General features: G+C 37.5%; 1 protein-coding gene across 1 annotated transcript in view; it reads right to left on the bottom strand.

The window, feature by feature from the left end:
- The window catches only part of ext1b (exostosin glycosyltransferase 1b), a 158,451-nt gene that overhangs the window by 8,596 nt on the left and 136,115 nt on the right, over window positions 1-13,740 (bottom strand). Inside the window, exons 7-9 of the mRNA XM_044139032.1 lie at window positions 11,753-11,848; window positions 4,285-4,374; window positions 1,584-1,744 (exon numbers count right to left, since the gene is read on the bottom strand). Of these exons, the coding sequence (XP_043994967.1) occupies window positions 1,584-1,744; window positions 4,285-4,374; window positions 11,753-11,848 (347 nt within the window). The remainder of the gene's footprint in view (window positions 1-1,583; window positions 1,745-4,284; window positions 4,375-11,752; window positions 11,849-13,740) is intronic.

Here is a 13,740-nt window from a genome sequence, read left to right as displayed (position 1 = left end):
ATGTTTGTAAGATTTTACAGTTTATTGATATTTGAGAAAGTGTACTTGCATTATTTTGCTGTTATTTTTAAATTACTTGAAAATGGTCTCAAAACAATATTATTATTTATCACAATAACTTCTGGGACAATTTATAACAACTGTTCAGCAACAGAGTGATGGGAGCTAACCTGGGATGATGGATGGAAGGATGAAGGGATAGATGACTAGAAAACACTTTTAGAGAACAGGACAGGGAGTAAGTGGAGAGACCAGTGTTTTCCATATTATATTTCCTGAATGATGCTTCTACTCCAGCGTTATGAGAGCCATATTAGGAGTGATTAGGCGCTGGGCGGTGCTGACTCTCTGGCGTCCTCCTAACATATTAAAGCTGACAGGACATCAGCTGAGCCTCATGTAGGAGCTACAGAGCTCTGCGTTCAAGACAAATCGACTTTTATTCTAAAACGTAGTCGGTGTCAAACCCCTGGTTTCCTGAGGCTGTGCTCCACTGAACATCACATCTACTTTATGAACTGCAGATCACTGCTTCAAAGCGCTCCATCAAAACGGAGACGAGCTAGAGGGGGTTCTCTGCAGACTCAAAGTGGGCGTTTCTAAAGACTGGCTAAAGATTGACTGGCTACTTCCAGCAGCAGAAATATTTCAGAAACTTGCAGAAATCATCTATAATGACTGTTTTAAAAAGTTGAACAAGAAAAAAAGAAGCTATGGGTACAATGTATTTCTCTTAAAAACCAATGTAAGTAAATTTTTGTGTTTATAATATATTTTTAGTAGTTTTTAACTACCTATTTAAGTTTCACATTATTTCAGTAACAATAACGGCTTTTGCTTTTATTGTAATAAAAAGGTATCAACATTTTCCTCTCCCTACTAATTTCTGAGAAATCACTACCGTTAGCTATTAAAACTGCGGATTTATATTGATGCTCTTATTTTGAAATGTAATCGGATGTACCCTGTTAAGAGAGGCGGAAGAAGTAGTTATGGAGACGCTGCTAACGTCTGACCGCCTAACACAATCTGTCGTTATTACATCTAAGTGGAACAATAACACAAAGTCTTCTGATAGAGTTTTACATTATTCGAGTAAGCAAACGGGTGACTGTCTTGATTTTTATAAAGCAAGGTATCAATGTTTCTTGAAAATCACTATCGTTAGCCATTAAAACAGATTTATGTTGATGCTCTTATTTTGAAATATAACCGGACGTTCTATTAAGAGAGGAGGGAGGAGACGTTATGGAGGCGCTGCTAATGTCGGGCCAGCTAACGCAACTTGTTTGCCATTTATCTATCTAAGTGTAACCAACCCTGAAGTCTTCTGATATCCTGGGTTAAAACAACGAAAAATAACAAATGATAAAAAGTCCGAATCCATAGAAGTACACTCGGCATATTTAATAAAAGAAAACGTCGAATGACGGACGTTAATTTCGTCCAATCAAATGCGGCTTTTGAGAAACGTCTTCCTTTGGAAAAGCCTCCTTCATCTGTAGACATTCCCATTTATATTACTTGATATATGTCACATTTATTTATGCCTACTTAACGAGAGCAGAGTGTGAGAGCCGTACCTGTGGAACATGGCGGCGCCGGTCAGAACCATAGAGTAGTCGTTGGTCCATTTGGAGGTGTAGCCCCAGCGCTCCTTGTTACTGTCCCAGAAGTGGCTGCGGGCCGGATAACCCACGATCCGCTCCGGAAAACTCTGCCAGACTGTGAAAGCAAAGTCCACCTGGAAAAAACGTTAACAAGGAGGAGTGAATTCACCGTCAATAACACGAGAAAAAACAAATAAGCAACAAAGTACGCTGTCAATCTTTTCCAGGGCCACACTCTACAAATTAATTAAAAAACCATTTCAATTCTCTATTATATAATGTATTAGTTAAGTATTCAACATTGTAGGTAAATTAAACCTGTGTTTTGTAATGTCTGTCACACATTATATGTGCCGACTGCTCTGAGAAAAACACAAATATAACAATACAATTTCAATAACATAACATATAAGCCAACTTTTTTTTCAGTTACACGGAACAATAAGTTATTGAGTCATCAGGATAATAAATGTTCATTACATTGAAACAATCCAAGCAAATTGTGGGTAAATAATCTTAATCCTCAAATTAAATACTTCGAGTTACAAAACAAATCTCTAAAAAATGTTTTTGGTAGGTGTTTTGGAATATACCAAATAGAAATAATTTTTGTAATTCCAACAAACCTAAATGAGAAGACGTTTAGTCTGATTTTACTTCAGACTGAGAAAAAAAACAGAAAAAGTTTTGTGTGTCTTTTTTATTTGTGTATAAAAATAACTGGCTTCACTTGTGAATAAGGCTTTTGAAATTTAGGCTTTTATTGAAACATTAAATTAAACTTTATTACAAAACTGTGAAGTTCAAAAATAAAGCACTTTCAATGACTTTATATGGAAATCCAGGACTTTCCAAAACTTGAAAACACTTAATTGAAATTCAAGGATTTCAAGCAGCCGTATGAACTGTGGTTTGAAGCATTTAGTTAACTATCCACAGTAGAAATTACTTAATTTCAATGATCTGATTCAAGAAGTAAAACACAAAGCGATACATATTAAACGCAAATTAAAGCTTGTAGGAAAGTTCGTGGTAAATCGAGTCACCCGTTGTTGCTAGGAAACGGGAAAAACACTGTTCAGGTAAACAAACGGTTAGGAGGACTGAATCACTTAATGAAGTTTGTGAAGATAAAAAACCTCATGGATAAAGTGGTTAAGACTTTTATTTCTTTAAAAAACATTTCTGACTTTTTAAGGCGAATTTAGTCCATCATAACCAAAGAAAAGTGGGACAACAATCTCCAAAGTGATGATGTTAGTTCCTGTCATTATGGGGGGCAAATATTCTTTCTCATTTATAGGTTTGGATTGGTTTTCTCCCATAATAAATTTGATTACTGAAGTTATCTTTGTGAAACAAAAGCAAAAATGGACCCCGTCCCCTCCACTGCACCTCACATAAAACTCTGGAGTAAACAGGAGGATAAAAAGAAAGACTGTCTACATGAAAGCGCAAAAGCGTCGCAGTGAAGAAAAAGTTTTCCTCTGAGCTGACATTAAAGCTGCGACTTCTAAAACCCACGGAGAACAGTTTGTGCTCAGCTATCTTCATGGGAGGAACACAGGTGGAATTAGTTTTGGGTGATGGATTCCTGGCTCCCTCGGCTCTGCCATCTTGATCCGCACCAACAGCCTTTTTACGAGATCTAATTCTACGCTCTTCAAAGCAGCATCTGGCTTCCCATGGTGCTGCGCCAGAACTCGTCCCCGGTTTAAAAACCAAAAAAAACAAGAAAAGAGCACAAAACAACAAAAACACACACAAACACAAACACCAAACCCAGGAATGATCCCGACAGCATGCGGAACAAACAGAAACAAACAAAAAAAAAGATCACTGCTGCTCCCAATTAGGCGAGGGGACAAGCTCAGATGGGTTTCCAATAGACTGAACAGAATTGAAAGTAAGATGAGAAATGTATAAATAAAACCAGAATAAAGATTAATTATTAGGCAAAACTCACATTTTGAAAATGTTTTATACTCCCATTTGGGTCTCAACCGATTCTAAAACCAGCCAAGCACTTAAGAAAACCACACTGCTGTCTTTTGGCAAAAAGTTAAAGTTGGTGTCTGGAAAATGAGTCATTTCAAAAGCCTAAGTCACAAATCAGCATCCAACGTGTCCCTCACCTAGCAACCCAGGTTGAGGTCCAGAACAATTTGATCACCTGAATAGTCACAGTAACAAAATATACACCACTAATATAAAAATATCAAAAAAATATAAACCACTGTATATTAATAAAGTACCTACAGATAAAATTAAATAGAAATACAATAAATAGATTCAGAATATGATCTTTTTGTATGTACTGTCTTCACATGAAGCTAACTAAACAGCACATGTGATTTATTTGTTGTTGCTGTACTCATGCTGGCTTAATCCTTTTAAAGATGTACGGTTGTATAATTGCACATCTGTTTGCTGAGAGTAAACGTTGACTTGGGGGCGTGGCCAGAATCATCTTATTTGGATTTAAAGTGACAAGACGCCTTAAAACAACTCTTTATGAATTGAGCTCACAAATGGCAGAACTGAACAAACTAAAATCTAAGTGTAATGAACATGTTTTGTATACATCTACCCTAACATGTTGAAGGAAACATAAAAAAGGCGTTTGATCTGCAGGTAGCCTAACAGAAAGATGTGGTGTAACGTGAGGAGTCACCTCTGTGGTGGACAACACGGTGTCTTCGTCCAGGCTGAGGACAGCGTCGGTCACGATGGACTCGTACGGCAGGAAGCGGCTGCTCATGACCTGCAGGGAGGAGAAACAGAACCCAGAGTGACAAACAAGCCAGAGCAGCTGGAGAACCGGGCTGATAAATGATTATTTGGTTACGAGCCTCAAAGAGACTGAAAGAGTAAAGAGAAACCAGATAAATTTTCCTGAGGAAGTGTAGAAAACAAAAGCACATTCACAGAATGATGCATTTTTGTATAAGAATTTATCTTATTCATTTCACAAAGGAAACGTGGAACAGAGATGTTTACAGGAGGTTTGAGGAAAGAGTTGTGTTCAGGTCATAATAGATAGAACTGATTACAGAAACATTTTGGAGACACAGTAGTGACATCACTGAGAAAATGACAAACAGTCATCTAGCAAGACAGCAATGCTAACAAAACCTAAATTGGAGCGGAGAATACTCTGGGATCCAACGAGTTTATTCCAGATTTCTACATCTACAAATGACTCAACTCATCTGTACCTAAGACAAATGGCAGTTCACAGTGAATTTACAGCAGCGTAATGCTAATACGTTTCCATAAAAACCTTTCAGAAGAGTGCAAGTTATTGTAAGAGCTTGTTAGCAGTAAAAGAACTTCCTGTTGATTCAAACAAACTCAGCTGGCAGCTCTTCCACTCGTCTTCTGCTTATTTGGGTCGAGTGGCGACTAAACAAGATGGAGTGTTTTTTTTATTTAGCCTGGTGCAGGAGTGGCAGCGGCTGGAGTATTAAAAATAAATCGACAACAATGTTCATAGAGGGATGCAAATTATTGATTAATGAGTCAATCTTATTGATCTGCTCAAATTGTAACATTATTTTGTGTCAGCAGTTTTAAATAGTGACCGAGTAAAAGATAAAATTGTGGTTTCCTCACATTATTAAACTTAAATAATTTTTAAAATATAACAAAATAGAAACTTCTTATCGAGTGTTTATATTTATAAACAGAATCACGTGAAATAAATTTTTCATCACAACCTGGACTCTCTTTAGACTGTTTCTCTTTCCTGTTCTGGCATAGCACTGCCACTTTTGTTTCCTTATCACCTTGACCCACTTAAGATGACCCGCGGTGCCCTCTGCTGGTTGGAGACCAAACTACAACACTGAAAAAGGCATAAGCAAACGTTACTGGTTAACTGACAAGAATTAATTTTAATCTAATAAACCATTAATAAGTATTAATTGTTTGGATGCACTAATGCAACATAAAAAGGTAAAACAAAGGATTTTCCGGCCAGCATTCCTGGGATTCAACTACAGACTGATGTAGAGGTTTCACTGCTCTCAGTGACTGAGGTCATGCATGCAGACGGAGCTGCAGGCTATGCATGGATCTAGAGTAAAACAAACCATAAACAAGTTAAAGCCAGCAGACGCATGTCAGATGGTTATCAGGTCCCGACAGAAATATGGCTGCAGCTCTGCTGACTCAGCAGTCATTGAGATGGACAGGTAGCATCCAGATGGTTATCAGACAGTTACTCCTCTCCAAAGACATTAACGGAACAAGAACAAAGTCAGAAGTTGAATTAGAGCTGAAAGAATCTAGGAAGAAAAAGGATAATTTACTTTCCTGACTCAAGTTAGAAAATGTGAGTCAGAGCTGCTTGGAATAAAAGTAGATTTCTCGTTTAAAGAAAAACGGTGGATTTAGCTTTAAATGTGACCCACTATGCTTCCTCAAAACAGGTTAGATCTATGGTCTATTCAAAACATGTTCATTACACATTTTTGCACAAAATTATTCTCAGATGTTAGTCTGGACAGTTCAGCCCATTATGAGCTCCTTTCACAATAAGATGTTTTAGGGCCTCCTGTCACTTTTTTCCAAATAAATACAACTCACAAGAAAATAGCTGAAAAGTAGATTGGCAATTGTACAACCGTACATCTTTGAAAAGCAGAAGTGGAGCTTCCTGCACAACCAACAGGAATGAATCAAGTAGTTTCTGGATGACAAGTCAACAACTATATACTCGTCTTTTCCAGCAGCCATTGTACAGCCCACAGAGGTAAAACCAGCGGATCAAATGTGGTGGAACTCTGCTGGGGTTGCTAGGTAACAGTACAGTGCCGCTACCTCTTAACATTTGGAAGGCTTTTGAAATTGCTAATCAAAACCCATCAAAAAACGTTTAAACTTATTGGCAAAAACTGTCAGGATGTCTTCTTGTAAGCGCTTGGATTGTTTTTAAAAGCAACTGAGAACCAAATGGAAGAATAAAACTGTACAAAATATGATTTTTAAACATGCATGGATCCGCCGCCTCCCTTCAATCTGGACAGAAAAATTCACCCCGAGATGAATTAAAAAATAAATCCCCTCACTCTTTAGCTCCCAATATCTAAGGCATGCATTTTTAATGGCACCTCACACATTCACAGGATTCAGGGAGACAACAGGCCATGACAACAACAAATAGCGGCTAGGAAAGATGGGAGGGAAAAGCAAATCTCCTGCTCCTTCCTGCAGGGCGCGGCCTGTCGTTTTCAGCAGTGATATAGTGCTGAAACAAGTTTCCATTACTGCTGCAGGCGCTTCTTTTCTCCTTTAAATCAATAAAAACATAGACACAGACACAGATACATGCTGCAAGTCTTGTGTTATACATGTGGCACAAATTTACTCTTCTCCTCCACGCCCGTTTGAAAGCAGACTGCGTACATTTTGCAGCAGAAGAAGCCGGCCTGTATTATACATGACAGCTGCTGAATATTCACAGGAAGTGGAGAAAGTGATGGAGGAGTGGAGCAACATCTTGAGGATATTTAGATTGAAATAGTTGCAGTGATGAAAGGAGGAGAAAAGAAACAACAGATTCTTGATGGAGATTTGAACCGGATGTGAGCTGCAACTCCCACAGCTTCACACCAATTAAACACATGGGTTTAATGTGTTTAAACCCACACACACACACACACACACACACACACATATGGTTCTGTCACGTCTTCCATTCTAAAATCAAAGATCAGAATCCTTAAACCATGATGTTTAATCGATTGATCGGTGTGTGTTTATGTGTTCTTTTTTCAGAGTGATAATTTTTTTAAGTATAGAAGCAGAAAAAACTGCAAAAATGAAGGATGGATGATGCACAGTTGGTTGGATGGAAAGATGGAGGGATGGAAAAATGGATGGGGGAATGGTTGGTTGGATGAATGGATGGTTGGATGTATAAGAAGCTGAATGTAAGCATAAATTCTGGAGATGAAGGTATTTCCTCGTCCGAATCTGGGAAACATTTAAATTTGTGGTCTAGTTAAAGTCTCCCTCACCTCTGATCCAGTGCTCAGCAGCTTCTAAAGGTCTGGCCTTTTAAAGGAAAACACCACCTGCTGTCATGTACAGTCCATCCTCCATGCTGACCCGTTTCCTCCAGAAACACCTGCGCTCTGGGAGTGACCTCACCCTCTGCAGGTGTTAATCACCGATGCAGCTGAGGGCGGCAACACGCAGCAACAACACGCCGGCTGCAGCGCCACCAGCAGGAAGCTTCACTGCTACCAACCAGAAACCAACCAGAACCCTGTTAAACCAACTCATTGAGATCAATAATTAATGCAGCCAGACAATCCCTTTAGTACACTGAAAAAACACAAGAACTTACCAAGTATTTTAGCTCCAGTTTCTACTAATGTCTTGATACACTTCAAAATAAGAAAAAACTAATTTACAAGTAATTTCTTAGTACGATATAAGAGCTTGTTTAATTATTGATGAAAAACTACCAGTGCCATTGGAAAATTATTTCACTAAAATCATGGAGAAAATGTTTTATTACAAGTGAAATAATCTGCAGCCACTGGAACTGATAGTTTCTCATCAATATTAAAGAATTATTGACAAGATTCTATTTCTTGTTGAAAGTTATGTTTGGGTTGGTTTTGCCTAATTTCCAGTGTTCTAAGATATCTGCACTAGAATCTAGACAAAAACTACTCGGTAAGATTTTGTGTTTTTGCAGTGTATGAGGAAGGAAAAGGGATTTCCTTTCCTCATATTGAGTTGATGAGTCTATGGAAAACATTGATTTAACTCCAGCTTGCTCTCATGTAAGCATCCAGACTCATCACTTCAAGTGTTGCTCGTATTTCTAGCGTGTGAGCGACAGACGAAGAGGGAAAACCAGAGTTCAGAGGAAACGTGAGAAGCTCTTCGCCCTCAGTCTCACTTCATCCTGTGGCCACAAAGAGAGGAAACCAAACAATCCCTTCTCTAGCTTTGCCTCTTGTTTTTCCACACAGAGAAGAAGAAAACAAGAGATGAGGAGACAGGAGAGTGACAGCTAGACAAGCAAGGGAGAGAGACAAAGGCAGGATGAGAGGCTGATGTTTGTAACGTTAGAAGTGAGATGGATTAGCCCGGGGCTTGTGCTGCTCTCCAGGAATGGGAGACTTCTCAGCGGGAGTCCGCCTGCAGCGATCCGGCTTCTCAGCGGAGGAGGAGAGAGGACAGGGAGGACCAGCGGACCAGACACTTAGCAACAAGTGGGGGTCGTATATTTGGCCGATTAGGGTTTCAGGAAGTTACATTTAAAGTAAAACTCACTTTTTAGCCGATAAACTGTCTAAGGAGGTTACGTAGGGTTTAATCGTTATGTTTCTGTGCAAATTTTGAAATTTTTGTGCAATTCTGGTAGCTTTGAATCAAGCACTTTTTATTGTTTTTTTTATTTAACATCACAAAACAATAAATAAAGACACAAACCACAAAAATCCCTCCTAACACAACCAACACGGTTCTATCTGCTGAAATTCCTTCAAATATAACATATAAATGGCTGCCATTTTTTAAACAGATCTTCTGACTGCACTGCAAAAACACAAAATCTTAAAAAGAGATTTGGGTTTAATTTCTGGTGCAAACATCTTAGAACATTTCAAATCAAATCAAATCAAACTTTATTTGTACAGCACATTTCAGCAGCAAGGCATTTCAAAGTGCTTTACATCAAATCAAACATAAAAACACAAATAAGACAAACTAACTTAAAGTAACATTTTAGCCAGACATAGAGGCTTATTTTAAGTAAATAACTCCTTTATTGACTCTCTTCTTTCCTTCAAAGCAGAACTAAAAACTCATCTGTTCAAGTTAGCTTTAATCTTTTTTAGTTATTTTGTGTCCTTGTAGCCACTTTCTACCGTTTGTTTTTAATGTTGTAAAGTGTCCTTGGGCCCTGACAAATAAAATTCATTATCATTGTTATTATTATTATTATTGCTCATACTAATATTGATGAAAATGTACTCGTTCCATTGGCAGATAAATTAACCTAAAACGTGGGGAAACAGTCTTACAAGTTAAATAATCTGCCAACGTAACTAGAACTTTTTAATGAATATTAAGGAATTATTGACTTAAAACCAGCACCTATATGTTGATAAAACGTCACTTTTATATTAGTTTTGTCCTCAAGTATATTGAGATATCTGCACTAGAAACTAGACCAAAAATAATTGGTAAGGTTTTATATTTTTGCAGTGTCTAATCTTCTCCAAATGAATGAAACAGACATCCTTGGTTAACCGGCGTCTGTATGCTGGATGTGGATTCTTCCATCTATAAGGAAAGAGTCTCCTGGCCAGCAGAAAGCAGAAAGATCACCTAATCTAGTTCGGCATTATTTTGGCTAAAACCGTCCCACTACCTCCCTGTTCGGTCAAACGGCTGCAGCGATACGGTTTGGTACAACTTGGACACTTTGGGTATAAAAGCATGGCGGTCTGATCTGGACCAGACCGACCGTTTTGTTCTGCTAATAAATTAGAAATGATGATAAACGATGAAGATTGCGTCTATGAGGAAGACGAGGAAATAAGGAAATTGCAGGATAAAGAAGGGAGGGAGAAAATAAAGCCCTGCCTGCGTCTCCCTCTGTGGGGTGAAGAACACAGCTTGGCTCGCCGCAGTAAACACAGAAACACCACAATCACAACAAACCACAGGCCGCCTGGCACACACACACACACACACACACACACACACACACATACGCAGGCGGGCAGAACGCTGGGCCCGTTCTGCTCACTTTTTCAGACGCTGAGGCCTCCCGTTATGACTGACAGCTTGGAAGAAACCACTCAGAATCACAGGGGCGGGGGAGGAAAACCACAAACCCGGCTGCCGCCGCCGGCTGACTGACAGCGGAGAGGAAACCACTTCCACTCAGGTGAGTCTGAAGCATCGACATCTATAATTCAACAAACTGAGCAATTCCTCAGTAGATGAAGGGTTATAAACAAAAGTGGGAAAGAAAAACATGTTGTCCAGGTAATCTCATTCTACAAACATGTTTTATAGTTAAAAAACAAAATGAAGAAGAACTGCAGCCACTCTGACTGTTTACTGATGAAACTCTGCAGAGATTAAGGTTTTTTGAAATCATACGCTCTGAAGAAAATCCTGGTAAAGATGTAGAAAAAAAACTTTAAAACAATTCAACTTTTATTTCAAGCATAAATATAACAAAACCTAAGAAATTAAAGGTTTATAAAACAAGAAAAATCTGAATATTTTTGATTTAAAAAAAAAAAACAACTAAGAAAAACATTTTTTTTAAATTTTTTTTTTAAGATTTTAGTTTTATTTTACTTATTTAAACTATTTTCTAAATCTAAAAATGAAAATTTTTATTTTGAATACTTTTTTAATGTAAATGTCTAAAATGACAAAAAATAAAACTTCCATAAAGCTTTGAACTATAATTAAGCAGGAAATATCCAGAAAGGTTTACCACTGTAAAACAATAATTTGGTTTAATATTGTTTTCGCTCAACTCAGTAAACACAGAATAATAAAAAAACAATAAATAACATAATAAATAATAATATGTACTATTTAAATATCATTCAATGATAATAATTATTCAATATCAGCTTATTGAATAGTAAAAATAATGTTAAAGTGACCAGTAACAAGAATAATTTGTCAAACAGATGTTCTGCTGAGTTTGATTTTGTTAGATACTGGAGATCATTTTTGTTAGACAACTACAGATGAGTTTTCTGCTGATTCTTTAATTTTAGGGATTTTAAAATTAAATACCAGTTTTGTTGAAGCTAAAACAAACTAAAGTTGATTCTTAATTATAATTTAGATCACAATTAAGGTAAAAAATGTGAAACAAAAGCAAATAAATGCTTTGTGGTTCTGATCCTTGGGTCCAACACGCAGGAGGGATTTGGCTCCAGTCATCCAGAGTGGAAAACTCTCATTACTGAGGCTGAATTAAAGCTAAAACTGTCCTTTAATGGGATCAGAGCGGCACAAATCGAAACTCATTAACTCCCAGAGTGAATAAGGATACAGTAGGTTTACCGTTTGGGAATATGCAATTAGAAATGATAGGAATCACACCTGTGAGGCATCTGAGAGTGTGTGTGTGTGTTGACCTTGTTCTCTCCCTCGATCACGATGACGGGCACCGAGGTGGCGGGCCAGCGGTGTTTGGCTGGGAGCGGCTTGTCGCAGTTCCACAGAACGATGATCTGAAAAAGACGGAAAAATTATTTTTTTTCTACTGTAAAGTTACTATAGTTAACTAAAACTAAACTATATCACTTTTATCAAAATAACTAAAACACATTTAAATTGTAGATATATTATCCTTTGTTTTTATGAGTAGGATTCTATTTATCTGCCTTTCGAACCGATGTGAATTACAGCGCTGCGTTTCTCCCAACTTCACACGACGGGAGAAAACTCCAGACTCAATAATTAAATTTTTTTTATTGAACCTTCTGTTGAGTATTTATAAACCAATCAATGTAAGCATAATCACTCTACTTTGACCTTTATGAATTGTGCACCAAAAAATTAACCAAAGTATGAAAAAACTAAAACTATGACTGTAACTACTAACAACAATACTTAACTAATAAAACTAGCAAAAATGATACAATATTTAACTATTAATAAAAAGTAGCTAAATCAAAACTATCTCTAAAAAAAAATAGTAGAAAATAGCAAAAGTGAAAATATTTAGCAAATAAAATCTAGCAAATACACTCTAAAAACTAATTAAGACTAGCTGAGTTAGACAAACTAAAAGTCACAATGAAATAAAACTCTAGTCAGAAACCCTGATTTCCTTTCTGTGCATGTTTAAGAGTTTATTCCTGTTTTACCCTCAGAGGAACAAACCTTGGGATTTAAACCACGAAACACGTGGCATTTATGTGGCCGACGGCCAGAAAATGTCACCTTGTTACCAGTTGATTCAATGTTAAAGAGCCGCAAAGGGCAAACGAGGAGATAAAATATTTTCCAATTATCACAGCGGCGCCGCAGCCGCCGCATTTCAGACGGGAAACGATCCAATCACGGCGTCCGAGGACGTTTTCCAGTCGGGGGCAGAGGTCACGCCCCCAGCTGTGGTCATGTCATGTTTTAGATGACTCAGACAGCGACGCAGCAACCTGCAGGTCAACTGATTCACTGAATTACCACAGCAGGATTCATTAATATTTAATCAAAAACACACACACCCACACACACGTTTACAGTCACACAGAACGCTGGTGAGAAACGATATGGAGACGCAGACCATGACAAAGTGCTGTTAGTTAAAGTCAGACAGCAGGGTCGTGCTGTTCTTGATTGAACAAATACGTCTGAGTTTGTCCGGTGGGTCAGGCCGACCCAGACGACTTAAACAGAAAAACAAAGAACTACTTTCTTATTTATCTGGCTGCAAAAACGTTTGTCTGCTCTGAGTTTTGACTAAATGAAAGCTAAATGTCTGGGGTTCTGTGTTCCTGGTTTTGTTCCTTCTCAGGGTTTTTGTGTTAATTGTTTTATAAATTATTTTGCTCTTTAGTCGTCAGAAGGGTTTTTGGTATTAACTGTAGCAGATCCTCGGCATTATTGAGGCCATATAGTTTAGTTTCCCCTGGGCAAACAGGTACTTTACGCTTCTTCTGAGTCTTTTTGTGTTTCTTTCCCATAATTGTTTAGTTCATGTAGTTTTTTTTATTGCTTTACAATTTTTTCAGCAGTATTATGTTTTTTTTAAAGATATAGAATTAAATCCACCTTAATTTGTTCCTTTATTCTCTGTTTCAGTTGCTTGAGATGTAAAACGCTGTGAAAACATTCCAGCCTTAGAGATTAATCATGTTTTTACATTTTTTGTTGCAGATTTCAGATCAGACAAAGAAAACATGAATGGATGGATGGATTAGTGAAGAAAACATTATCTGAAACAATAATGCTTATAGAAATAGTTATGCTGGAACGATCAATCATGATTAATCACTTATTTAAATAATCGCTGATTTATATTTAATAATTGATTAATCGTTAATTGGACCATAGAGACTCAAACAAATGCCATTTGCAGAAAGAACAAAACACCAAAATGTGCAAAAAATATATGCAT

The sequence above is a fragment of the Gambusia affinis genome, linkage group LG14 (genome assembly GCF_019740435.1).
Source record: "Gambusia affinis linkage group LG14, SWU_Gaff_1.0, whole genome shotgun sequence".
Lineage (NCBI taxonomy): Eukaryota > Metazoa > Chordata > Actinopteri > Cyprinodontiformes > Poeciliidae > Gambusia > Gambusia affinis.
The sequence above is the reverse complement of the archived record's forward strand: the minus strand, read 5'-3'. Positions and strand labels throughout refer to the sequence as shown.